This window comes from Pyxicephalus adspersus, chromosome 2 (assembly GCF_032062135.1).
Source record: "Pyxicephalus adspersus chromosome 2, UCB_Pads_2.0, whole genome shotgun sequence".
NCBI lineage: Eukaryota > Metazoa > Chordata > Amphibia > Anura > Pyxicephalidae > Pyxicephalus > Pyxicephalus adspersus.
This window is the reverse complement of record NC_092859.1, coordinates 91731823-91758762: the sequence shown is the minus strand read 5'-3', so window position 1 is coordinate 91758762 and position 26940 is coordinate 91731823. Positions and strand designations below refer to the sequence as shown.

The 26940-nt window shown below is 37.8% G+C and overlaps 1 protein-coding gene across 2 annotated transcripts in view; it reads right to left on the bottom strand.

The window, feature by feature from the left end:
* Positions 1 to 19672: 19672 nt before the first annotated feature.
* The window catches only part of GXYLT1 (glucoside xylosyltransferase 1), a 16687-nt gene continuing 9419 nt past the window's right edge, over positions 19673 to 26940 (bottom strand). For both annotated transcript variants that reach the window (XM_072401474.1, XM_072401475.1), the window contains 3 exons: positions 24606 to 24729; positions 23265 to 23434; positions 19673 to 20118 (listed from right to left, as the gene is read on the bottom strand). In XM_072401474.1, coding sequence (XP_072257575.1) covers positions 19957 to 20118; positions 23265 to 23434; positions 24606 to 24729 — 456 coding nt within the window. In that variant the 3' untranslated portion in view covers positions 19673 to 19956. The remainder of the gene's footprint in view (positions 20119 to 23264; positions 23435 to 24605; positions 24730 to 26940) is intronic.

Sequence of the window (26940 nt, the reverse complement as noted above, 5' to 3'; positions counted from 1 at the left end):
GGCAACCTTTTATTTTCACTGTTTAATGAAATTAAAACACTCCTCCCTTGTGTTAACAATGCACTCTGGGAGAACCTATATATATACTCTGGGATGTATATATATATATATATATATATATATATATATATATATTTATTTAAATAAATATATATATATATATATATATATATATATATATATATATATATATATATATATATATATATAGAAACAAACAAGAACTTTTGTGTGCCTGTGACTTTTTTTGAAAAAATCTAGTTCGCTAGCAAAAGGCAGGTCTCGAATTCGCAAGGATTTAACACCAGGCGGATCGTCGGGTCAGGCATCGTACGCATTTAGGTAGGCGCCTATGTAAACAGCTGAAATCAGTTAACTCTTTCTGAACCTGAAAATATTAGGTCATTTAAAAATATGCTTATTTCTCAGCTAATATATATGTTTGAAACATCTTTTATAGAATAAAAATGCCAGGTTGGAATTGGTTTCAATGACTTGAATGCAGGTAGGATGTTTTCCCTGAAATACCATGTTAAATCATACATTTCAACATATAATGCATCCATTTTTAAGCTATTGCTGTGTGTGCTGAATGCAGGAGAGCCAATATGCACTGACAGTTGCATTGCAAAATCTGTTCACTTATACTCGTCAGTGTTATCTGACAAATCATGTGTGTGAAAGGAAATGTGAAAATGAAATGAGATTTGATTTATGTGACAAAACATACAGACATCACATTTCTGCTATGTAAAAATCAAAACATCACATTTTGTTTGAACATGGTTTATAGAGATTATACAACCTCTTTTCGCCTAAGTAGGCTTATACATAAGCAGATAAAGGACTATATCACTCAGAATAAGTTTAGACAGTATTTCTCATTATGAACAAAGCCCTAGCCAAACAAAATTAACTGATACATAAAGGGAATAACAGCGCCACCTGCAGATGAAGCATCAGAAAACTATCAAAAATTATTTTGCTCCCTATAATTGATATTAAAGAATGTATATTTAATGCTAAATTGATTTTTGTTTGATTATTGAAATAAAATACTGCAATCTTATACCAGTTTTTTTCCATAATATAATAACCAGTTAAGAAATAATACCTATACAACTCTTCTAAAGGACAGTGTAAAAACGAGTCCAGGTATTTCGGTCTTACCAAAAGTACAAGAAAGTTAAGATAAAAAAAAGTTATATGCATGGGTAAAATGGAAGGTTAATGAAAACCATTTAACAGAATATATATAAGTAGCACTGTGAATCACAGGGCCAGAGTCCTTAGATGAACCTAGAATTACTATTCTCTCTTTGGCTCATGTATCATGAGTTGTGGACTTGGCATTTATGTATGCATGAGCATCCTATTTGGAGAACCTAGGTACACTAAGGCAGCTCAGTGACAACTGACCAACCAAAAGCAAGGTGTGCCAGTGCGGGGAAGAATCAGAATAATTTCACTTCTGCTGTCACAGATTTGTGCAAGTCGCCCTGCTTATCTCCAGTGTCATACATAGTTCTCATACATTCCCTATTGTTCATTGAAGTGTGAAGGCAACCTTTTATTTTCACTGTTTAATGAAATTAAAACACTCCTCCCTTGTGTTAACAATGCACTCTGGGAGAACCTATATATATACTCTGGGATGTATATATATATATATATATATATATATATATATATATATTTATTTAAATATATATATATATATATATATACACACAAAACAATGAAACAATGACATTATTTGATTTTAAATACCTACTAATCTACTAAGCAAAAAGTACACTTAAGATTCTCAGTACACTTAAGATTTTGATGGCTTATATGTATATAACGATGCCAAACAAGTGCTGATGGTCAACTAGATTGCATTTAGGTTAAAAAAAAAATCAAACAATTAAAAGTGTAAGGGATGAAGGGATGAGAAAAAGTCTCTACTCTACAAGTCTCTACAAGTTGAGGTCACTAAAGACAGTTCAATGTAAAAAACTTCCTACACGTTGGCAAGACCTAACGCAGCAATAAGACATACGATGGTCTAAATTAACGTAACTTAAATTAAGGTCTGTCATCGGAGGACCTTGCCAGGTAGATGTGTTTTTCCAGACTCTTTCCAAGCTTTTCTGCAGAAGCTTCACAAAGAAACAATACAACACTGATGACAAAATTGCAGCAGTTGGCCAAGGAACAAATCTGAGGATGAGAGTGGCTCCACCAGCTCAGAACTGGCAGAAAACCCCGGTATACCCATCTATAGTCCAGAAAAGACTAATTCAAACTTCATGAAAAAACTGTGTATTAAAAGCTATACGTTTGATGCAGAAACAAGACAAAGTTACTTCATAAAGTAATTATCATAAAGTAACTTCATAAAGTTACTATCATAAAAACGCAAGAACTAATCTGCAGAAAGATGTCAAAAGGTTCTTTGGAGTCCGAATCTGAAATATCCTGCTGTAACAGAAAGCAGTTTGTTCATTGAAGGCCTGGAGGCAAGAATAAGTGTCTTCAGGTGACAGTAAAGCAGAGGAAAAAAGTTCTTACAGGATTGCAGCTACATATATTGAGAATTTGATTATAATTTATGGTCTCCATAATACTAAAAAGCCATCATGCAGTAGTAACATCAGAGAGGCATCTGATTGCTCCCAAATGTATTCTGTGGCAGATAATAACACTAAATGTACAGCCAAAGTTATTAAGATCCATGTTCAGTGCAAAAAAGAACAACCAGCCCTGGAAGAGATGATATGATTCCCACAGAACCCTGTTCTTTCACAGTGGAGTCTTCCTGGGATTAAATAAAGATACAGAAGCTACTGTGTTTTCATCATAGATGCTCGGCATCACATGCGGGTATTACCTAGGAAAATCTGCATGCACTTAAGAGATAGTTTGCATTAGGACTGAGGACTCTATCCTACTCTTCCCCCCAACCATGATCTGCCCACATTGCATAGAGAAGCACTGAACCCCCGAGATAACAATTGTAGGTGTGAAATAATGTAATATCATGTTGATAGTGGGGGTGGAGGAAAGTAACAGTGAAGGTAAAATATACGAAGATCAAATTTCGAAGCTTAATAGCTTCTCTGAAATTTTAGTAATTAGGTTTATCACTATTTTTACTCAAGCTCTGTTTATATTTTCATTAGGACAAAACTTGGACAAGCATGGATCCTCTCTGTACATTTCATCATCTTTGTCTTGTACTGTTAACAATTTCATGCACTGTGTATTTTATACTCTCTTTACAATTCACTGAGGACACTAACAAATGACAAAGGCCCATCTAAATCCTAAAGTAAATATGTCTATACATAGTTTTCTGTCAAAGTGTGAATTCCTGAGAAGTAACACATTGATTTTTTTATGAATATTGTGTGAGGAGAAAAGAAAAATGCAATGAAGAGTAAGAAATATTGATTTGAGAGCATTGATTTAGAACTGCAGGCTACTTCCTGATTACTTACTTTTTGAACGTTTCTCACAGGTGACTTACCAACATTTTTTTTATCGACTCCTGAAGACACAGAGGATGCCTCAATTGTGTCTAAAGTACAAAAAACACATTAAAAAGAAAAAAGATCATTATTTTTTGGAAGAGATGCTGCAGGTGAGAAAATTTCCTGAGCAAATATCTAAGAGTCAAGTTGCAGTAACAATTTATGTTTTTAAAGTAAAAATACAAGGGGGCAAATCAAATATTAGATTGCTACTTTGTTATTCTTCATTCTCTAAAATCATTCTCTTGTTATTCTTCATTCTCTAAAATCAGATTTTGTACATTTTGTACATTTAAATGGTGGGAAGTAGGGAGGAGACTGAGATGCAAGCGATGTCAAGCCGGTAGACAGGACTCAGTCAAAATAAAAAAACTGAAAACCCCTCTCTCTTCTTCTAAGAACCTCTCTCCTTCCCACTCACCCTCCTCTTTCTCTCCATTACCCCTCTTATTTTCTCTCCATGCCTCATTCTCCCTCAAATTAGCCATTAGTTCTCAAAACTGTGTTTAATACACACGCAGGTAACCATGAAAGTGACTCATGCCAGATCAGTGGTTTTCCACCAGGGGTCTGTGGAACACTAGAGTTCCTCCAGAGGTTGCTTGGGGTTCTTTTAGCCATGAGCAGTTTGTGACTCTCAGGTCAGTTTATTAGACATTATTGGGTTTTTTTGGGCTGTCTGTAAGGATTACATTCTTTCCACAGACCACCACACTAATGTACTGTGAGCTGTGGATATAGTAATTATCATCTGGGTTATCAGGGGATCCTGGAAGACCTGTAAGGTATTTCAAGGGGTTCCACCACTTAAAGAGGGTTGAGAAACATTGTGCTAGATTACTAAACACTCTGCTTTTAGGAATACTATTTCCCTGGATGTCATGATTTAGCCATACTTATACTGAGATCAGTGATACATATTTTACAAGTTGACAGAGTTAGGTGCCACAGAAAGACGTAGCAAGGGGATAAATCAATTTTTTTCTCATGTGGTTTGTAGCATGTGGCTTTACGACTGTGTCACCAGACACCCTAAAATGCTTGCTATTACCTCTGTAAGCCAGAAAAGTATCCTTTATGCCCATATATGAGTTAATTTAATTTTACGTTTTTACTGAGGTTTGACTTTCCCTGATTTCATAGCTATGCCCTGATAACTGACAATCCTTTGTCTATATTAGGGATCCTATACCCCTGGTTGTCTGAGAGGTGGGCGGCGAGAGCACGGAGACCAGCAGTGGTCTGTAGCTCTGGCTGGTGCACCCTCCAGCAGGGTCAAAGGAAGGACCCCAATTTGGGGAGGCCCACAGGCCAGAGCTGTGGACCATGTCTCTGGACAGGTCTGAGCCTGCCATGGGAGATTGGGCGGGTTCTGGCATTATGGGGACACTCAGTGGAAGATTCTTCCCCTTAGTGGTCGGCGAGCTCCAAAAGGTTGGGGACCACTGGTCCTTATGATACTTTGAGGCAGACAAGGATGTTCACGTTAGACAGTGGGTTGCAGTTGTTCGCTCTTAGCCTTAAAGTCATGGAAAGCCAGGACCCAGACACAAAGAAACTCTCTTTATAAAACAGGAAATGTGACATTTCCTCAAACATTCCCTGGTGAGTATTGAAATGCATGGACCTGGAAGATTCCCACAAGAGACTGTCTAAAGGAATGTCTGATTCCCCGCTTTACAAATAGAGCCCAAAGTGTCACTAAATCAGAGGGGAGCAAATGAAGTCTAATAACAGTAATAACAGACATCTTGTGGTGTCTGGTTTAACTAGTGATTTTCCAGAGTTTTTCCAGAGCATTTTAAAGGGCAACCACATTCCCATCAGCAGTTTTTTTGGGGGGATCATGTCAGCCTCAGAGGTAAGCCAATAGAAAAATGTATTCATTCCAGTCAGTAGGGAAATAATGGATGATATCATTTAATGAAGGCTCATTGAACAGAGACAGCGGATAAGATTTCTTAAGCTACACACATGCTAGATAATGGTCATTAAAAATCAATGATTACTGTCATAATGTTAGATAACCACTGGTACTACTACTTCTTTAAAAAAATCAAGCAATGTCTTCAAAATATCTAAAATGATTCTCAGGTTCATTGTAAGAACATTATGACTTATTCTTTCTTGCAATTGTCCTCTTTTACCACATGTGCAGATATTGTTAGACAATGAACAGGTACATACATAGATAGAAGGTGTGTGATCTTTGTGATGACATCTGCAGTTAGTGCATTGGTCTGCTGACCTCTGGGAATGATCATGTTGTTGTTGTCTAACATCACAAGTTGATTTGCTGCTCTTTGTATCGCATGGCTAATCATCTCCACTTTGGTCATGCTTGCTCACTCTTTTTCTAACTGTACTGTCATGAAGTTTAACATGATAACTGAGGTACAGTTAGGTCCATAAATATTTGGACAGAGACAACTTTTTTCTAATTTTGGTTATGTACATTACCACAACTAATTTTAAATGAAACAACTCAGATGCAATTCAACTGCAGACTTTCAATTTTAATTCAGTGGGTTGAACAAAAAAATTGCATAAAAAGGCGAAGAACTAAAGCCTTTTTTTTAACACAATCACTTCATTTCAGGGGCTCAAAGTAATTAGACAAACCAAAAGCTGAAAATAAAATATTCATTTCTAATATTTGGTTGAAAATACTTTGCTGGCAATGACAGCCTGTAGTCTTGAACTCATGGACATCACCAGATGCTGGGTTTCTTCCTTTTTAATGCTCTCCCACGCCTTTACTGCAGCGGCTTTCAGTTGCGGTTTGTTTGTGGGCCTTTCTGTCCGACGTTTAGTCTTCAACAAGTGAAATGCATGCTCAATTGGGTTCAGATCAGGTGACTGACTTGGCTATTCAAGAATAGTCCACTTCTTTGCTTTAATAAATTCCTGGGTTGCTTTGGCTGTATGTTTTGGGTCATTGTCCATCTGTATTATGAAACGCCTCCCGATCAATGTGACTGCATTTAGCTGGATTGGAGCAGACAGTATGCCCGCAATAACCAAGTAATCAAGTGCATTTGGTTAGGAGCACCTGGCTGCTACTTACCCTCATAATTCTTAGGAAAATGCCAAGGGTGAGCATAGTGTTGCACACATTGCTTTTGCATTTTGACCTAATGATTGTTAAGTTTATAATGACATTGTTTATTATGTCATGTCTTGTTTATCTGATGTTGTATTTACCAAATTTAAATACCTGCTAAAGGCAGGATTCTTTTGTCCTAATACACAAAACCTTAGGCTGCATACACGCGTCAGATGATTCTCTTCCGATTCTCATCTCAGGGCTGGTACTGGACGAGAATCAGACATGTGTTCAGTGGCCATCCGGCTTGCAATGCAAGTGAAGGGGAGAGAGCGCAGCAGGGCGCCTATCGCTTGTTCTCCCCCCTCTCCTCTCCATAGAGCAGAACGGCACTATATGTGCAGCACTCAATAATCTAACAAAAATCTAACGTGCCTTAGATTTGAAAGAGAGTACACTTTCTATTATCATGAATGTAAATACTTGTTTTACAACAGTGAATCACTAGGTAGTATAACCAGGTCCACAATGACATCCCATGAGCATCAGTTCTTATATTTCTATTCTGAAAGGACTATTTTAAGAAGAAGAATATAAAGTTGAATTTGGTGCAAACCAAAATAGTCAGAAACTGCTTTGACCGAATATACACTATTATGACTGAAGCTGCATTTCCAATTTTCCACCGAAAAAAATCTTTAAAGGCTTTTCAGAGAAAACACTCCTATATCTGCAGGTTATACAGAAATAATTTGAGAGCTTTTTGATTTTTATCAAAAGTGCACTTCAAACAAGACCTGGTACTCACAGGGGAATATGAAGAGCCCATGCTTCTAAACACTAAGTTTCCAAGCAACGTTAATGTATTTTGGGAATTCAAGACCACCAGCATCAGCTAAATAAAAAGAATAAACTATTAACAGACTGCAGTTGAAAAAAATGATGTCTCAAAACACAAGAACACAGGAAAATGCTGTTAGTGCATACTACAAGGTACCTCCTCTCCCTTACGGACATCCATCATGACACAAGAGTTAAGGTTATCCGCACATTCCAGAAAAATCAATACAATACATCAGCGCTGACTTGAAAATATTGCTTTGCTTGTAACCAACTGTCTTCATTGATATATTGGAAAAACATCTGACTGACTAGAGTAAAAAATGAAGGAAATGTGCCATCTCTGCTGAACAGACCTTCCTCATGAGCTCTGGTCTTGTAGGAGAAGAACGCTTGGCAGCAATCTTCTGTGTGATTGTAAGCTCAGATTTACTTTTCTTATCTGGGGAGTACATAAATCATTAAATATGATGGTGCCAGATCCTCATGTTAAGAAAACTAAAACGAATATAATTCAGGAGCACAGCTGAAAGCAGTTCACATATAAATCTGAAAAGAATATGTGTACGGACCATTCTCTGTGGGTTTAAATGTTCTCTACAGGTTTTACTTGCACAGTCTACTTCTAGAGTCTGTCCCTGGCTTTGGGTACCAAAGTTGGAGTCATGAAGTTAATATTATTATTTTGTATTTATCTAGTATCAATATATTATGCAGCGCTTTGCAAAGACAATAGTCATGTTACTAGCTGTCCCTTAAAGGGGCCTAAATCTAAAGTTCCTCCCATAGTCCTATGTCATTACCATAGTTCTAAGGTTTATTTTGGTGGGGAAGCTAATTAACCTAACGTGCGTGCGTGTTTTTGGAATGAGAGAAGAAACTGGAGTTTTCAGAGGAAACCCAAGCAAACATGGGGGAAACTCTGTGCAGATTGTGTCATGGCTGGGATTTGAACCTGGAACCTATTGATGCAAATGTTAACCTCTGAGCCATGATGCCACTCATAGTCTTAATGGGTACTAACTCCAAAATGTATTCCGTAGTAATGTGATATTTACCTTTAGTTAAAAATGAACTGCAGAAATGGGGTACTCCCCCGCATGAGTTAAATGCTTAGTCTAGAGCAGGGATCGGCAAAGTTTTTGGACTACTAGGCCATTTCAGGAGGTCAGGAAGGCACACTAGACCAGAAGAAACAAGGTGTACAAGGAAAGGTTTTTTCCAACCATGACTGCAAGCCAGCAGCCTCTTCCTCTGTGTAGTCTCTGAACATGTGCCCATGCTTGGCATCAAAATGCCCCTTTGACCGCTTGAAAGTGCTGTTGGTGTCATTGCACACTAGACACAGGGCTTTGATGTCCTAATGGACGAAGAAAAATTTGTCAGTTCATTCGGGGTTGAAGACACCATGTGTTTAATACCTAGGGGGGTGTTACGGTAGACTGGAATACTGGACAGGCCGTATCCAGCCTAAAGACCAGAGTTTGCATACCTCTGGTCTAGAGGGTAGTAAAAAGCATTTTACTTACCAGTGCCAGTACACTCCTCTTTTTTGGACACTCCAGATTACGAGTGGGTGTCTACGGAGGCCCGCAGAACCTTACAAAAGAAGATGCGGAGAATTGGTTGCACAATGGAAGAACCTGCAGAGGAGAAGAAAAAATGTAAGCAAAGTATTATCTGCTTTTTAGTTCCCTTAGATGAAAACATGCATTGGTCCCATTGCAAGGGCAGTATTTTTATTTTTCCTGGAGTTAAATTTAAAATACTCAGCATGTTTGTTTGCCAAGTGTATCCACTGACCTGTGAGGTGGTGTGTTTGTTTTGCCATTTTGATTTATGACTATTGTGCTCTCTGCACTTGGTGATGAGGTCAAGTCTGATGTGCCTACTACAAGAATGATGGGGTAATCACTCTAGGAGAGCAAATTGACAGTGAGATAGAGGAAAGTGGATCTCTATTCACATGGCTACAGCAAAAGCATTTGTTGTATGTACAGAAAAAGGAGACTGTAGGTTAATGTAGCATCCCCCCAATGAGGCATGCCATGAGGCCTGTATAATGTATTAATGTTCATGTTTGGGGAACAAGTGAAGCCTAATGTAAATTTTTAATAGTTCCTGTTCCCAATATTCAATAAATAGATTTTTAAAATAGAATACTTGATAGATTATTGTGCGTTTTTACTAACTCTTCTCATTTCTTCACAAATTACCCACATTACCCATCTGAGTGGAGAAATGCGTGCATAATAGGGATTCTGTCCTGGTCTCACACCTCATACAATTACATATGGCGATAACTCTAAAATATCTTGATTCAGGACATTAAAGTGCTACTGAGTCACTGTTTTCGATGGAATATGTAAAGCAATGGAGAGCATCACTTCAAAGAGCCGTTGTTATGTTGAATGTCTTTCTTTGAGCACCCACAGACTACATAAGACACTAATAGCTAACAAAAACCTTGAATTATACATCCCATGTGGATGGAATAGAAGATAATGAGGGTTACGAATATCCACTACTACTACTATCAAAGATTAACTAACTAACAAAGATTGAGCATCTTCCAATGAAAGTCATTGGAGTTACATCTCAGAATTGAAATGCCGATTCTCATCACCAGTTAGAGGAAAATTCAAGAGTGCTACCTTCTCCTGCTGGTAAAGAAAGTTGTGGAAGGATTTTGAACAATGGGTGATGGAGGAACAGACCTGTTTGGAAGAAAAAGGATGGATAGCTTGAAACCACCAGCACACTTTATTGTCAGAGCCTTTAAGTATACTGATGTTAGTACCACTTATCAGGAGAATCGTGCAAGTCTGTATACCCAAAACTGAGTGAATGTGTATGTTTCTGTATATAGATCTGTGTTTCCAGTGGTTCTGAAAGGCTATATAAGCAGAGCTCAACCAAATCCCAATGCTGAATAGTTCTCAGCAGTACTTCTGTGACTTGTGATCTCTGCATACTCACTCTGTTGCTTTACTGCTAATATTATCATTATTATTAAACAGTATTTATATAGTGCAAACATATTAAACAGCACTGTACATTAAATAGGACAAGTTATGAAAGAGGAAAAGATTAGTAAGTCATTGGAGGAGCGAAGAGAGCGGCTGAAGGAGTATTTTTCTATCAGGTTAGAAAGGTAAGTGGGACAAGAACAGTGGAGGGATTTGAAGTCAAAGCAGAGAAGCTTGAAATTGATTCTAAGGTGAAATGGAAGCCAAGGAAGAGAACTACAAAGATAGACAGCAGAAGAGGAGCGGTGGGAAGGATGGATAAGTCTGGCTGCAGCACTCATAATGGATTGTAGAGGAGAAGGTTGGTGGAATACCAGGGGGGAGGAGGTTACAGTAGTCCAGACGAGAGATAAGAGTGTGTACAAGGAGTTTGGTGGTCTCTATGGACAGGTAGGGGCAGATTCGGTTTTATCCATGTTGATTTTCAGAAATCTGTCAACCATCCATGAGGAGATGACTGACAGGCAGCATGAGACCTTATCCAGGACTGAGGGAGACAAGTCAGGGGTGGACAGTTAGATTTGAGTGTTGTCTGCATATAGATGGTACTGTAAACCAAAGGAGATAATGCAAGTTAGATGGTTTACCAGAGAGAAACAGTCAAAGAACTGACCCTTGTGATACACCAACAGGGAGGGAGTAGGATGTATTACCATTGAAAGAAACTGAAAAAGGAACGGTCGGAAAGGTAGGAAGCAAACCAAGAGAGAGCAGTGTCACTGATACCAATGGAGCGCATGATTTTTATTTAAAAAGGGGGTGATCAACAGTGTCAAAAGGAAAGGAAAGATCTGGGAGAAGGAGAGAAAAGCTGCCATGTGGCTTAGGTCTGATGAGGTCATTGGCCACTTTAGTAAAGGCTGTTTGGTGGAACGGGCAGCTCGAAAACCAGACTGGAGAGGGTCAAGGTGAGAGTTGGAGCTCAGGTAATCGGTCAGTCTTTTATTGACAAGGTGCTCAGGAAGTTTGGAAACATATGGGAGAAGGGAGATAGAACGGTAGCTAGAAGGTAGGGAGGGGTCTAGTGAGGCTTTCTTCAGGATAGGGAGAATTATGGCATGTTTGAAAGAGGAAGTGTGGATACCAGTAGTAAGGGAGAGGTTGAAAAGTTTGATTAATGCAGTGGCCAAGGTGGAGGAGTGAGCACAGGAGTACATCAGAGGGGATTAGGTCAAGCGGACAGGTATAAGATGGAGATGATTTAAGGGGAATAGAGATTGCATCCAGAGTAACAGGGCTGATTGAGGTTAGAGATGATTTACAGGTGGAAGGGGTGGATATGGTTGGAGGGGCACATTGAGCAGAGACATCATGTCTGATTTTGATGAATTTAAGTAGATTGTTATATCTTGGACAGAGAAAGTAGTTGTAGAGTAAGCAGGTGTGTGGTTTATGAGGGAGTCAATTGTTGAAAGGAGGCTGCATAGGTTGGAAGCTTGATAAGACAGCTGAGAAATAATTTTGCTTGGCAAAAATGAGTGCAGAGTTCAAGTGTTGTAGTCTGGCTTTGTAGTCCATGATGTCAGTGCTGAGGCCGGATTTCCCTTACCTGCGCTCTGCCATGTAGATTTTAGTAGAGATCTGGTGTGACTGTTGTGCCAGGGTGGGGGGTTAGCAGGATGGGGGTTGTGGAAGTTGGTAGGGGCAACTTTATCCAGAGCCACATATAGTGTGTGGCAAACTGAATGGCAGCTAGTGGCCTCTGGGGATAAAAGTTTAGAGCGGGGTTTAGGGACTGCTGATAGCAGGTTCCAGGATACCTAGTGCACACATACTTTTAAAATGTTTTGTTTCTCTTTGGATAGTTGCCTGGAAAGGGATGAGACAGATGAAGGACACATTCTCAGTACAGGTATATATAGATATATATATGTATCTATATATCCAAAAGCTCACAGCTGCACTTCAGATATTTTGTTAAAATATATGCTTTTTATGTATAAAATGCCTTTGCAAACCTAAATATTAGGTTAATTGCAGTGACAGCATCTCTGTGCTACCCATACCCTGTGCAGAAAGCTGAGTGGGACCCAACAAGTCCTCCTACTATAGGCTGTCTACAGAAAATTACAGGCGGTGCAAATACTAGACCAGTCATCCTGCACAAGAAAAGACTGCAGCACAGAATAGTCTTAAAGAGGAACTAAACCCAAAAGTGCCTAAAACAAAATAAATGCACTTATCTTCAATCCTGGGCAGTCCGATCCATCCGGAGGTCTTTTCCATTCTGCGTCGTCCCGGCATCCGTCCGCAAGCCAGCGCACTGGGTGCTGCCATTTTCGTCTCTTCTTCTGGGTTCTTCTTCCTACATCACCCAACCCAGGCACGAGATCGGGTGATGTAGGTTGGAAAAAAAAACTTGTCGAATCACTACAAATTTTTTTTTCCTACGGAAAGGCTCCTTCTGCGCATTCCTGAGATGCTCGGGCATGCGCAGAAGGAGCACCCAAGAGCCTCCCGGGATGCCTGATGTAGGTATCCTGGGAGGCTTTGCGCTCCCATTCTTGCCTAGGTGATCGAGAATTAGGGGGTCCTTGAAAAACAAAAAAAACAGAATTTTTTACTTAACATAAAAGGGTTAATTAACATAAAAAGTGAAATTTCTGAGTTTAGGTACACTTTAATAACTAGACACTTCTGCACAAGGCTAAAGCTACGTACACACTTCCAATTATTATCGTTGGAAAACGAACGACACACGATCCTGCACGATATCTACGAACCATCGTATAGCACCGATCCTGCACATAGAGATAACGACACGATCGTTCGTAGATATTGTACACACAATAGATACGATCGTTTGAGCGATAGAGGAACTATGTGCACGACAGGAAAGTGAACGGACGTTCGTTCATCACGCATGCTCTGAACATGGACGATCAACGAACGACCGTACACACGAACGATGTTCAACGATCGTCGTCCAATCCGATCCGCCGGTCCGGTCGTTCGTTTCCAACGAGTTTCCTCGTTCGTCGGCGTCGTTGGTTACTTTTTTACGAACGATTTTTTGCCCAATCGAACGTTCGTCGTTCGATTGGAACGATAAAAATTGGAAGTGTGTACGCACCTTAAGGCAAAGTACAGGAGTGGTTTAATGCTTTATTTCTACACAGGTCAGAAAGAAACACACAAAGGATACCAAGGTTAAAGTAACAATTTGCATGAGTTTTGTATTTAGACATTGGGCCAGATTTACTAAAGGAGTTTAGAATATCCATTCCATAAATGATGAGCTTGCTTTATCTAATCATGAGAAAAACCAATTAATGTTCTCTTTGGATATTCAGTTGTGTAAATGAAATAATGTATAAAAAAAACACCAATTTAAGTGCATCCTTAGGCTACACAAATATAGAAGTCAGTTTATAGTCTCCAAAACTAACCACTGTCCACAGCTGTTTATTTTGCATAGGAACACCAGGTGGTTCCTTAGGCTACATACACTCAGGCTGAGGGCCGACATCAGACGAGAATCTGGTGAGTGTACAGCGCCTGTCGTCCATTGTCCGATCGACTGTCCTGGCGGATCCAAGGACGATGCACGACAAACGATTGTAATGGAAGCGAAGGGGGGGAGGGTGCAGCGGGGTGCCCCTCCATCATTCTCCCCCTCCCCTCTCCATAGAGCAGAACAGTGCTGTATGTACAGCACTCATTATTGCATCGTGCAGTCCTTAGTCGTTGGAAGGGATTGTGAAAGATCCATTCCAACAACCATTATTGCACGTGTGTAGCCTGCTTTAGACCCCGTATGTCAATCCTCAATAGGGCCTGCTTTCACCTTGAAATACCAAGTCCACCGCCTACTAATCTAATCCACTACCTACAAATATTATGCAGAACGTACATGAACCATACAGTGGCACTTGTGAATCTGGTAATTATATGTAGTTACATTGGGATTCTGTTTAAATAGCCTTTGATATAATAAATCAAAATGTAAGGTTTAGTTCAATTTAGTGTATTTGAAACACTCCTGACTACTATAATCATGTCAGGAGAAAGCTGAAATAATTGTTTTTATTCTAGAGATAAAATCATAGGATTTTAAAATAAATGACAGACTAGAAATAATGTGTCAGTATACATGCTCATTGGCTAATTAGGCCTAAACGCCTGTATAAACTGCTGTGAAAGGATTCTAGCAAACTGTGACATTTATGCTTACCACAACATATAATTTAGGAAGGACATAAGTGATTATAAAGCCCTCAGGAGGTTGATTTTATGAGATATTTACAAGGAGTGCCTGGAAATTCTGATATAGCATATTGTCTTAGCCTTTAACAATGAGGTTGCATTACAGTCGATCAATAGCTTCAGTGATGGCTGTGTTAACATAACCAATAACAAGCACATAATTAGAGATTTATTGTTCATGGCAAATTATTTGCCATTTGTCAGCAGGCTTCATACTATTTTAATGTCTCTGGAAATGAGTGATGCCTATTGAGTTTCTGAAAACAGGGTAACTCAGTCTATTATCCAATAAAAGAAAAAAATCTGTATAAGGCATTACGGATTCACCTTAAATATACTTCTATAAGATACTACAGATCAGTAGCTCTTCTGTAAAAGTGTTACTTTGAGCATATAACCTCATTCTGTCACAAATTGGCATCTAAGTATGATCAAATATGTTTGAGACCCACCGATGAAATCTAATACAAGCAGTGAAATAGAAATGTACTCAGCCCAGATGCTTAGAATTATCTGTATTCTGTTAAAGGACAATTACAAGAGATCCTAGCCTACAAAAAGCTTAAGGTAATGATGGGGAATACAGACAGTGCAGACACTTTGTGGTATAATTTATCAATGTGGTGGCACACTGTCATATAGGCTAAATAGATGGAAAATTATACATTTTCATCTGCTACCAAAACAAAAAAAGGTGTTCCTATACAGAGATCTGTCCCAGTGTCAATTGTCTAAAGCTGCGTACACACGGCAAATTTTTCTCGCCCGATAATCGGTATCGGCCAATTATCGGGCGAAAATCTGCCGTGTGTACAGTCGGTCGTCGTCCATCGTCCGACGACCGTCCTGGCGGATCCATGGACGATGGACGACGACCGATCCTAATGAAAGGGAAGGGGAGAGCGCGCAGCAGGGTGCCGCTCCGTCGCTCTCCCCCTCCCCTCTCCATAGAGCATGAACGGTGCTGTATGTACAGCATCGTTCATGCATCGTGCAGTCTTTTCTCGTTGGAAAGGATCGTGAAAGATCCTTTCCAACGAGAAAAATTGCAGGTGTGTATGCAGCTTTAGAGGGTTCACAGAAAGTGAAGTTTCTGGCAATGTTCAAGACCAAAAGTAAAAGGTAAATCTTCAAGTGGTTGATAAAGGAACAAAAATGTCAGGTGCTTTAAAGCTTAACTATCTAAAGGAAAACAACTACAAAGATAAAATACATTTATGGTAGCAATTTTACTTGACAAAGGATTTGTTGTTTTTGTCTATCCAGTCCTGAGATTGAGTGTGCTTTGACAATTAGTCATATCAGGCAAGATAATGGACCAGATATTTTTTCAGCTGCCAGTTATTAAAATGTATTGGTCTTGTCCAACCCAGCCTGTAATTGAACAATGAAAGAGAAAAGAACAATGATGAGCTAGTCTTGATCACTTTGCTCTCTCCTACTGACATGCCCATGAACTGCAGTACAACGGATTGGATTTCAATTTTGCCTCTCCAAACTCAGAATTTCATGGTATGCAAGTGAAATATGTAAAGCTAAATTCAGGTACTTTCACATCTTGTTGACTGGCAACCTATCTACCAACCCCTTACTGCTATGGAGGAATATATTAAGTAAAGCACATTTGGCATCGTAGGTGATTTTAGGTGTACATATGTAATGTAAAATAATTCCATCCATGAGACCACCCGCAGTCGAACTATTAAGCATGGTTTGCTACACCTCTGTTAGTCCAAGTATATTTTTAATATTGTTTAGAAGGAAAAGGAGCACAAACATGATGCTTTTTCTTTAATAATGTACATTTTAGATTACACAGCTCAACAAAAAAAAAGTTTTTTTTACTTGCCAAGGATTTTTCAATATATTTAGTGTATTTCAGGTCTGCTGAATCCAGAAATGACATCAGTTTCATTAAATTGGTTTTAGTTCTTGTGATACAGAAATCAGTATAGACGATTTTACCAACAATAAATAATAACACAGCATATTATCATCAATCTTTATTTACACCAATGTTTTGCATTTTATATAATAAATGTAGCATTATTTTCATGAAACTTTCATTGCTTTCTTTTTATTCATTACATTTTTTTACAGAAATATTAGTTCTTCAAGAAGTTGTTTGAATGATCCTAATGTATTTATCTACATTTGTGGTGAATATTCTAGGCAAAACCAGAGAAGAAACATTACAGAATTTGTGAAACAAGCATATCTTGCCTATTTTGGTATTAAACTGGGGGACCAAGATAAGTATTGGGCTCCCCATATGGTATGCAAATCTTGTGTAGAGTGTCTACGTCAGTGGAAAAATGGAAAACTTAAAAGTATGAAATTTGGTGTACTTATAGTATGGCGAGAGCCCACACATTATCATAACGATTGTTATTTTTGTGCTGTGAATGTAAAAGGTTTCAATTGCTACAAGAAAAACAAGTGGGAGTAACCTGATTTGGAATCAGCAAGACGACCTGTGCCACATGGTGCTGATGTTCCCATACCAGTGTTCAGTACACTCCCTGATATTCCTGTATCCAACATGGAGGATATACAGGGTTTGGAGTGTAATCCAGGACTTATATATACTATTCACATTCTATGACTGGCCCCTGTACTGTAAGATGTGTACAGACATACCAGTACAGAAATACTGCTCATTAGCTGAGCTTACAATGCAATTATATCTTCGAAATGAAGGCCAGATATTTGGTTCTCATTGGGTGATGAAAATACTCCCCCATATTTGGGTAAAAAAATCTAAAAAAATATTCACATTATTCTAATATTCCTTTTATTGAATAATAAAATTTTTAAATTATTGTGTCAAGATTAATATTTTCTATGTCTGCCAGAACAATGACAACTGGATCTTTCTTGGCTGGCCCTCAGTACATATAAAATAATGCTTTACTTACTAACTCCTAACCACGATGGAACCCTTAGGCTGGGTACACACATAGAATAATTGTTGTTGGAAAGAATCTTTCACGAAAGGAACTGATAAATAGCTGATATGGGTTGTATGTAGTATAGAACATGTATATGTATAGACTACAATATAACACACATTAAAAAGCTGTTTTGAAGGAAAGACAAACAGAAAATAAAAAAACCTTCTTTCTATCATTTTATAAAATAACCCACAGCTTTGGTCAATGAATATCAAACACCAAGTAATTTCAGAGGCCTTTAAGAGAAATAATGACACAGGTGTCAGTAAAATGTCCTACATGTACATTTTTCAGCAAATATTACAGACACTAAATTTGAAGATTGGCTTTTGAACAGAGTGAAACATGAAAATACATTAAATCATTAAATGCATTAGTCCTTGCCATCTGCAGGGCAAATCCCTGTTGGTACTTCTTATCCCTACACCCATTTATAAATGCTGGTACCCCTACTGTCTTCAGTGTTCTCCCCAGCCCCTTTTAGCTGGGTGCACCCCCCCGGCAATTTCCAGTAACCACCCGGCTGTTTTTGGGTGGTTACTGAAGAGTTGGCTCACAATGCAAGGGCCACCACCCGCCTACAATTTCTTGCCACCCAGCTTAAAAAAAATTCTGGGTTGAGCACTGTGTCTTATTCAGTAAGACACGGAAAGAACTATAACCAAGTAAATAGCAAAAAAAAAAAACACAGAAATTAATTATGAATTATCCAAAATGATCAACCACAGTTATTTGCTATATTTTACTGCCATTTGCACAGCAACCACACTATAATAATAAACAAGCCAGTTATTATTTTGATCAGAAACATACTGTATATACTCAAATTTAAACTAAACCGATACAAACCAAATTTAAAATAAACCGATACAAACAGAAAACGCGGACGTCAATGCTGACATTCAACAGTTATCAACAGAAATGCCAATAAAATGAATGTGAATACCGTTATTTCAAAGAGAAAAAATAATTCACAGTGACTCCATGTTTTTTTTCTACTTTAAAGAATTATGTATTTTTGACTTGGTTATGATGGGTCACTTGCTCCTAAATTTCCTTTTGTGTATTAATGTTGGCCATCAGTAGATGACGCAGTGTCCTCATGTAAACAGTGTACCAAAATATATTGTCTCAGATGGCTAGTGTTTGTTAAACAATTTATATGAGGACACAGTGCCATCTAGTGGTTTGACCTGAGTATAAACCAAGATTTATTTCCCAATGGCATTTTCATGTTAAAAACTAAGTTTATACTCAAGTATAAAATAAAGAGTATTTTCATATAGTAGGAAGATTCTCCACCAAGGAATGTTTCAGTGAACGTCAGATTCACTGCCTTATAAACAGACCTCTTAAAGATGTGTAGATTTAAAGGGTTGCTTATAGATCCCCCCCACCCCCACCAACCTAAGGCATAATGGAAGGTTCACCACATACTAAATACCAGGTTTGCAGCAATGCTAAAGGCAGTACCACATTATAGATACCTGTCAGCATCCACAAAAGGCCATTTATGAGCCGAGTTTAGAGAACAAAGGACACCTGGCGTACTGCAAAATAGGTTCTTTTTTATACATAATGTAATCCTAAATTTTGCCAACGTTGCATCTAAACAAGTAAAATTAACAGTTACATGCACATTTAATGGTTTTTTATAAAGTTTTCCCACCAACACACAAACCGTCTCCTCCCATTTAGCATTTCAATAAATTTCCTAGAAAACAATTGATTTTCATGATTTGAAGGTAGATAAGGCTTCAGTAATGACTGCACAGGAGCAGTGTACATAGAAGACTTTAAAGAACACTGAAATACATTTAGCTTGCTACTTCAGAGTCAATTAAAGTCTTTCTACTCAGTGGAGGGAGCTGTACTCTTGCCTTCTGTGCAGAACTCTGTTTAGTGTGTTAAACCTTCTAATCATAAGAGAGATGAAACATAAGCACTGCAAGTAGTCCCTGTGGACAGGTCTAGGTAACCATGTAATACTAGAAACATTCACATAACATTGCTATACAGCAGTGAAATAAGGTGTTAAACAGCTGCAATCAGATACAAGTAGGATTTCTGATCCACAAACACCATCAATACTCTTTTTATTTGGCTTGAATACAAGCTACAGGAAATAGTAAAAATAAATTACACGTAAATGTACAACATATCCCGCTATCTCTACTATATTATGAAAACACAGAAAGATATGTTGAAAGCATTTGTTCATTTTGATGGCCTGACACAATGGTTTCCAGTCAAAGTGTACACAGCGTGTAGTGCTTCCTCTGAACAGAAGCGTATGATTGCTGCCGTCCTGTTCTTTGTGCAATTCCATTTAGTCCACACATAATAGAGCTCTGCCAAAGGCATCACCTTGCATTTGATCTCTGTGCATAAAAGTCATCAATGCTATTTGTCAGCTGTCTGGTGAACAGTTTGTGTATCTTGCCACAGTATGTGTGCACAGTTTTCTGTAATTCCAGTTCTAAAGGATATAATAAAGAGCGGATGAGGTCATCTCCAAAGGAATACTGTGAGGAAGAAGAAAAAAAAAACAATTACAATCGTGCATCATGTGAAAAAAGAACATGGGATTACATATGCCAAACCCAATAACATCCTGTAATAATGCTATAGAACAAACCCAGTTCTCTTTGGGATGCAGTTTGGGCCAAAAGGCTACAAAACAACCTTCTGACAAGTCTCTCTCTCTCTCGCTTTCTTTCATATATATATATATATATATATATATATATATATATATATATATATTTCTAAAACACTGACTTGAAATACCAGAATGAGGTCAGAGGGGCTGATGTCCAAGTGTGTCCAAATGTGCAAGCAAATAAAGAAGGTTCACTTACACAATTAAGGTTACATACAAATAGGTATACATGGTATTATGCATTGCATTTACCATGCCTGTGCCATGAATTCACACGAATGGCATGGAGTGATACAAACAAAGCACAAATGCATCTTAACTGATCTCAAAAGCCTGTGTACACAATTATTATTATTATTAACAAACAGGATTTATATAGCGCCAACATATTACGCAGTGCTGTACATTAAATAGCGGTTGCAAATGACAGACTAATACAGACAGTGACACTGGAGGAGAGGACCCTGCCCCGAAGAGCTTACAATCCAGTAGGTGGGGGAATTTACACACAATAGGAGGGGAAATATGTAATAGTGGGAAGTAGTGATGGTTTCAAAAGACAGAAGAAGATGGGTAGGCAAGTTTGAAAAAATGGGTTTTGAGCGTTCTTTTAAATGAGCAGAAAATAGGAGCAAGCTGAATATGACGAGGAAGACAATTCCAGAGAGTTGGGGCAGCTCTAGAGAAGTCTTGTATCCATGCATGTGATGAGGTTATGAGTGAGGAAGTCATTAGTAGGTCATCGGAGGAGCGGAGAGAGCGGCTGGGGGAGTATTTTTTTTACCAGGTCAGAAGTGTATGTGGGACAAGAACTGTGAAGAGATTTGAAGGCAAAGCACAAGAGCTTGCATTTGATTCTAAGGTGATGAAATGGAAGCCAATGTAAAGATCTGCAAAGAGATGCAGCGGAAGAGGAGCGGAGGGAAGGATGGATGAGTCTGGCTGCAGCATTCATAATAGATTGTAGAGGAGAGAGTCGGGTTAGTGGAATACCAGAGAGGAGGATGTTACAGTAGTCCAGATGAGAGATAAGAGCGTGTACAAGGAGTTTGGTAGTCTCACGGGACAGGTAGGGGCGGATTTTGGAGATGTTGCGTAGGTGAAAGTGACAGGACCTGGAAATGTACTGAATATGGGGGATTAAGTGAGAGGGCCGAGTCAAAGGTGACACCAAGACAACGTGCCTGAGGGGAGGGACAAATAACAGTGTTGTTAACAGTTAGAAATATGTCAGGGGGAGATTTGGAATTTGCATGCCATACACTACACTTTACGACACTGGAAGGTCCACACATTATAACAACAGAAAAAAAGAATGCCATTCATAAAAACCATATGCGTTCATTGTCAGGCTTACAAACATGTAGCCAATGCAGACAATGCTCTAAAACTAAACTAGGGATCACATGAAAGGAAATGTATAAGGAAATGAAATATATATATATATATATATATATATATATATACACATACACACATGCAAATGGTACACTGTCAACTATGAGAATGATATGAGAATGACAGATCTATATACTAAAGAAGTGGTGGGGAACAAAAGATTTTTATAGGATCAATTGGAATGAGCGCAGAGCAATCTCACATCCCCAAAAGTCCTCTCTTTCATTTTTACTTCCACATGACAGCCAGTAAAATATAGTATTGATTTTTGAAGGTTATATACAAGTCAGTCTCTTATATTACAATGAATGCCAACACATTTTACTGCTCTTCCGTGGGTTTACAAGTAATAAATTGTTTATTAGAAGGCTTATTTGTAGCCTGAAAGAAAGAAATTAGATCTGCTTGGCTGAAACCATGCATATATTCGATGTAATAACCTCTGGGAAAGTTGGCAAATAACCAGGCTAAGCTATGACATTATTCCCAAACTGCAAGTCTACACGAAGAGACAAAGACAGTTCCTCCAGAGAGCCCTATATAGGAGCTGGAGCTTATATACAGCTAGTTGTGGAAGGAACACAGATGGGAAGAGATACACATGCATAATCCCAAGGAGACGGCATCTCTGGGTCACTTACACTGCAAAATTTTCCTTGATCCGGTTGGCACAGATGCTGGATCTGTTATTAATATATTTTTGTTTATTTAGCAAATAAAATTTTATATCCAATATTTTCCTGCTTGACTAGAGCAATTTTAGGCTTTAAATTGATTGATCAAATTATATAAAGTAATGAAAATAAAAGTAGAATAAACGCTGCCATCCCCTAAGTGCGCAGAGTAACACATAACAGTTCCCTAAGGTTAAAAAATAAATGTGATTTAACTGGAAGACTGTTATCAGCATTTGCTCATAGAGTTGATAGGAGAGCAAATGTGAAATTCACAAGGAAGTGAAGGAAAGTATGGCGGCACCCACAATGGAATGAGGACATGGTAATGAAAAAAGGGTTTAGTTCTGCTTTAGCCTCTGATTCTAATATTGAAAGGGTTACCTTCAAACAAACTAAAGAGGAAGGGGAAAATAAATCTTAAGCATGTAGATTATTATTTTAAAATGTAGGCCAGGAATATTCCATAAACCTGGGTAAGAAAATAAAAAACAAGCCACCTATTTCTAGACCCCTAAATACACCAAGCAGAATCATCCCCCTCTCGAATGCCTACCTACCTCCAATAAAGGTGGCAGCCTTCCACCACAGCTACATCCCAGAAATTATCTGGCATTCAACGGACTTGAACAGGATGTTGTATGTGAACTATGGATGCATCCCATTCCAGTATATGAGAAGCTGGGAAAATATTATCCTATTCCTAATACATATAAATGGAGGGGGGGGGGGGGTTACTGCCATCAGTGAAAGCTAGTAGGAAAGCGCTTGTTCTATTCAGCTCAATGTATTCAAGACATTAAAGACTGTCAATGTGTTATCCTTTAATATTTACAGGCTGTTTGTTATGTATACATAAGCATATATTTTTATTTATACAAACATAAGAAGTGGTTAGTTGACTGGTGGCCATACATGGTTAGGTATTGTGTCTTACATTACGTAGTGCTTCATACACAGCTCTAAAGGCTGGCTGTTTATCGTCATGGTATACTCCTCTGTTTCCATGTAGAATAAAAATTCCATCTTCAGCTTCTTTACAATTGCTTCCATAGATGCAGTGATCAGGACGATAATTCCACTGACACGGAAAGACGTAAAGGCTTTCTAAATAGGAAACAAAAACAGGCTGAGAGCAGAACTGGAATTAAGCTACCAAAGAAGCAGCTCATTAGCGAGTGGGACATACGGATGCAATGCTTCATTAAGCAACGACACAAGGCGGTAACAGGAAGCTGAACAAATTAAATCATTATATTTAGTATTTTGCCAGTGTAAGACATATATTATTGCTACCAAAACATGTAATGTACAAAGGATAAACCCTTTTATTTTGCACAATAACTTTGTCCTATTAATATTATGTTGGGGAAGAAAAAAAAAAAGAGAAAGATGTCCTTGGTATGAATGTGAAAAACACAATTCACACACCAACATGGAAATATCATATAAAAAGCCCATCTAGCGCATACATTTAAAATTAAAACTACCTTTTGTTTGCTTTTGATTGCTGTTTTCATTAGACTTAATGGTGCAAATGTTAGTAATACTGATCGAATATTGAACAAGTGGATCGTATATCAAATGCTTGTATTCAATCACAAGGATCAATTAAAACTGGAATAATAATACTTATCAAAAGTGTATTATAGAGAAAATATCATATAGTGTATGCCTAGCATAAGATTGGTCTTATAGTAAGGCTATACTTTGCTGGCAAGAACAAAAAGTCACAGGTAGGAGCTTTCTAAGGGCAGCGAAGGGGGTTCAATATGTTCTGCTGCTGTGACTTATATTTAAAACAACTGGTTAACTTTAATGCTAGAAACATTTAGCCCTGGCCATACACAATACCAATACATGTACAACTGATTGCAAACACAATAACTGCAAATGATCATTTAACACAAAAAATATAAAATTTTATCAAGGTTAATTTGGATTTTCTTCCAGGACCATTTTTTGTTTGGCTAAAAGCATTAGGAAAATGCCAAATTGGGTCTGATTTAATAAGGATCTCCAGGACTGGAAAAGAAAGACTAAAATGAGCGAACCTGGGTGATCCAGCAAACCTGGAATTGATTTGGTCCGTGATTTAAAGAATTTGCCAACTAATAACAAATGCTTTAGGAACCCACTGCAGGTTTGCTGGAACACCCAGGTTCACCCATGATAGTCCATCTTCTCCAGTCTTGGAAACCTTTATTAAATAAAGACCAGGGTGTGTATGATACACAGGCATTTGAAAAAAAAAAAGAAGAAATAGAGAAACAAGTACCTGGGTTTTGAGAGAAGATGATATTCAGCAGATCCTGATCCCCCCAAGTTATGTTTAGCTTATATTTTTTCAGCAGTGGCATTAGGATTTCTCCCCAACGGAGACCAACCGTTGTCATGTCATTCTGTAAATAAAATGACAAGAGACAATCATTAATGTTAGTCCTGAACATATCAATATATATTAAACTATGTAACAATACAACATATCAGAAGATAATCTAAACCCTGACAATTGCTGGAAGGGCTGAACTGGCTGTATTAATAAATAAAAATCCATACCCCAATGTGTACAAAATGCCAGTAACTCTCCTTAGTCATCATTATGCTAGGTGCTGCTTAAATGCCATTTCAGTGAAACTGGCAGATCTGTGTACATTGCTAAGTAAATGTATATTTGGTTGAAGCACTCCTCTGGCATTAAAAAAAAAGCACATTCTATATTTGTTAGTAGCAATGTGCTCATTTATAGCTAATACAATGAGCGCTAAGAAATGATCATATTAGGTATAGCGATCTCTATACTAAATTACCCAAAAAATGAAACATGTAGAGTTCATGAGAACAGCAACAAAAGGAGCCATGATATGCTCTCACAGCACCACCTTCTGGACATTTCGGTGAATTACACAATTAAATCTTTACAGTTGTGTTTTTTAATGCTATGTGAATGAAAAAATCAGCCTTAAACAGCAAAACTAAGGTGTGTGTTGAGATGTGCTGCACTTATGAAGAAATTGTCACCACATTTAGAGTGCAGAAAGAAATATCTTTTAAATGTAAATCATTACATTAATGTGAATGGATTTTACTACAAAACTATGTATTATCTATTTGTTCATATACTTTGATTGTGTTGGATAATAGAGCAAAATGCATGAAATTGCATGAACATGCATCTTGACAGACTATCCCAGATCTGCAGAACCACTGTGAACTAGACGAGGACAGGGAGGACAGGGAAGACAGTCAAGTAAATTGGCATGCAATGTATTTTTTTTTTATGAAGCCCATTGTAAACAGAAATCTTGTCATTTGCATACTTCTGACAATTAAAATATATGGTATGCATGACACTGAATACTATCATCAGATATTAGGATAGACAATGCTATTTTAATTATTTTCCCCCTACAGTTTTCATCACAGGAGTAATAAAAGGCAGACAAGAAAGATAAGATTCTAATTTCAGTTTTTACAAATGAGTGTAAAATCTCTGATAACAGCTTTATTATGTGCATGAGATTTGTATGTTCTCCCCATGCCTAAAGATTTCATTTAGAAGCTCCATTTCCATCTCATACATCTCCGTTATATGTGCTGGTACAATTACAGGTGCAACATACATAATACATTAGACATCTGTTAAAAATTTGATTATTAAATGTACTCCACTAAACAATGGGTCTAATTTATTAAAGCTCTCCAAGGCTGGAGAAGATAGACTTTCATGGGGAAACCTGGGTGATCCAGCCAAAGATTCTGCCCAGGATTAAAAACATTTGCCAACAACCTTCAGCATCTACTGAAAATATTGGATAGTGTTAAATTCTCTGGCAACCTTATATTAACACATTTGCCATTATTACCTATATTAAAATGTTCTCTCTTCCCTTCAGGTTTAGAATCCCCTTCAAAATTTAAATGGTGGACAGATAAAGGATTTAAAGACATATATTCCTTCTTAACTAATGAAGGAAAAAATCTTTTTCATACTTTAAATCCTCACGAAACCACAGAATCCGAAAAACTAAACTACTTACAAATACATTATTTCATTTTATCTCTAATAAGACATAAATCTTTTCTATTAAATCTAACAACTTTTGAACGTAAATGCAGAGAAAATCCATTTACGGACTCATCACTTTAATACAAACCACACTACTATATGCTAAATCACATAATAAACCGTCTTCTAATAAGAATTAAATATATCCATCGACTATGATACTTGGAAGGATATAAATGGACAAAGTGCTAACTCTTCAATCAGTATCAATATACTGGAAACTTCATACAAAATCCTATACCGATGTTATCTTACGCCATCTCGAATAGCTAAACTTGCTCCTGACTATTCCTATAAATGTTTCAGAAAATGTTTTGAAGAAGATACTATGACCCACATTTGGTGGTCTTGTTCAAAAGTAACAAAACTATGGATTATAGTCTATAACCCTGCAATAGTCTATAATGACTATTGCAAGCTCTTGGAAAACATCCTCTCTCAATTATAAAATAGTAATTTAGAAAATTATTACCATTATGATAAATGAGAAACTAACTTCTATTGCACAAAATACACATGATACATTTCCAAAGATCTGGGACCC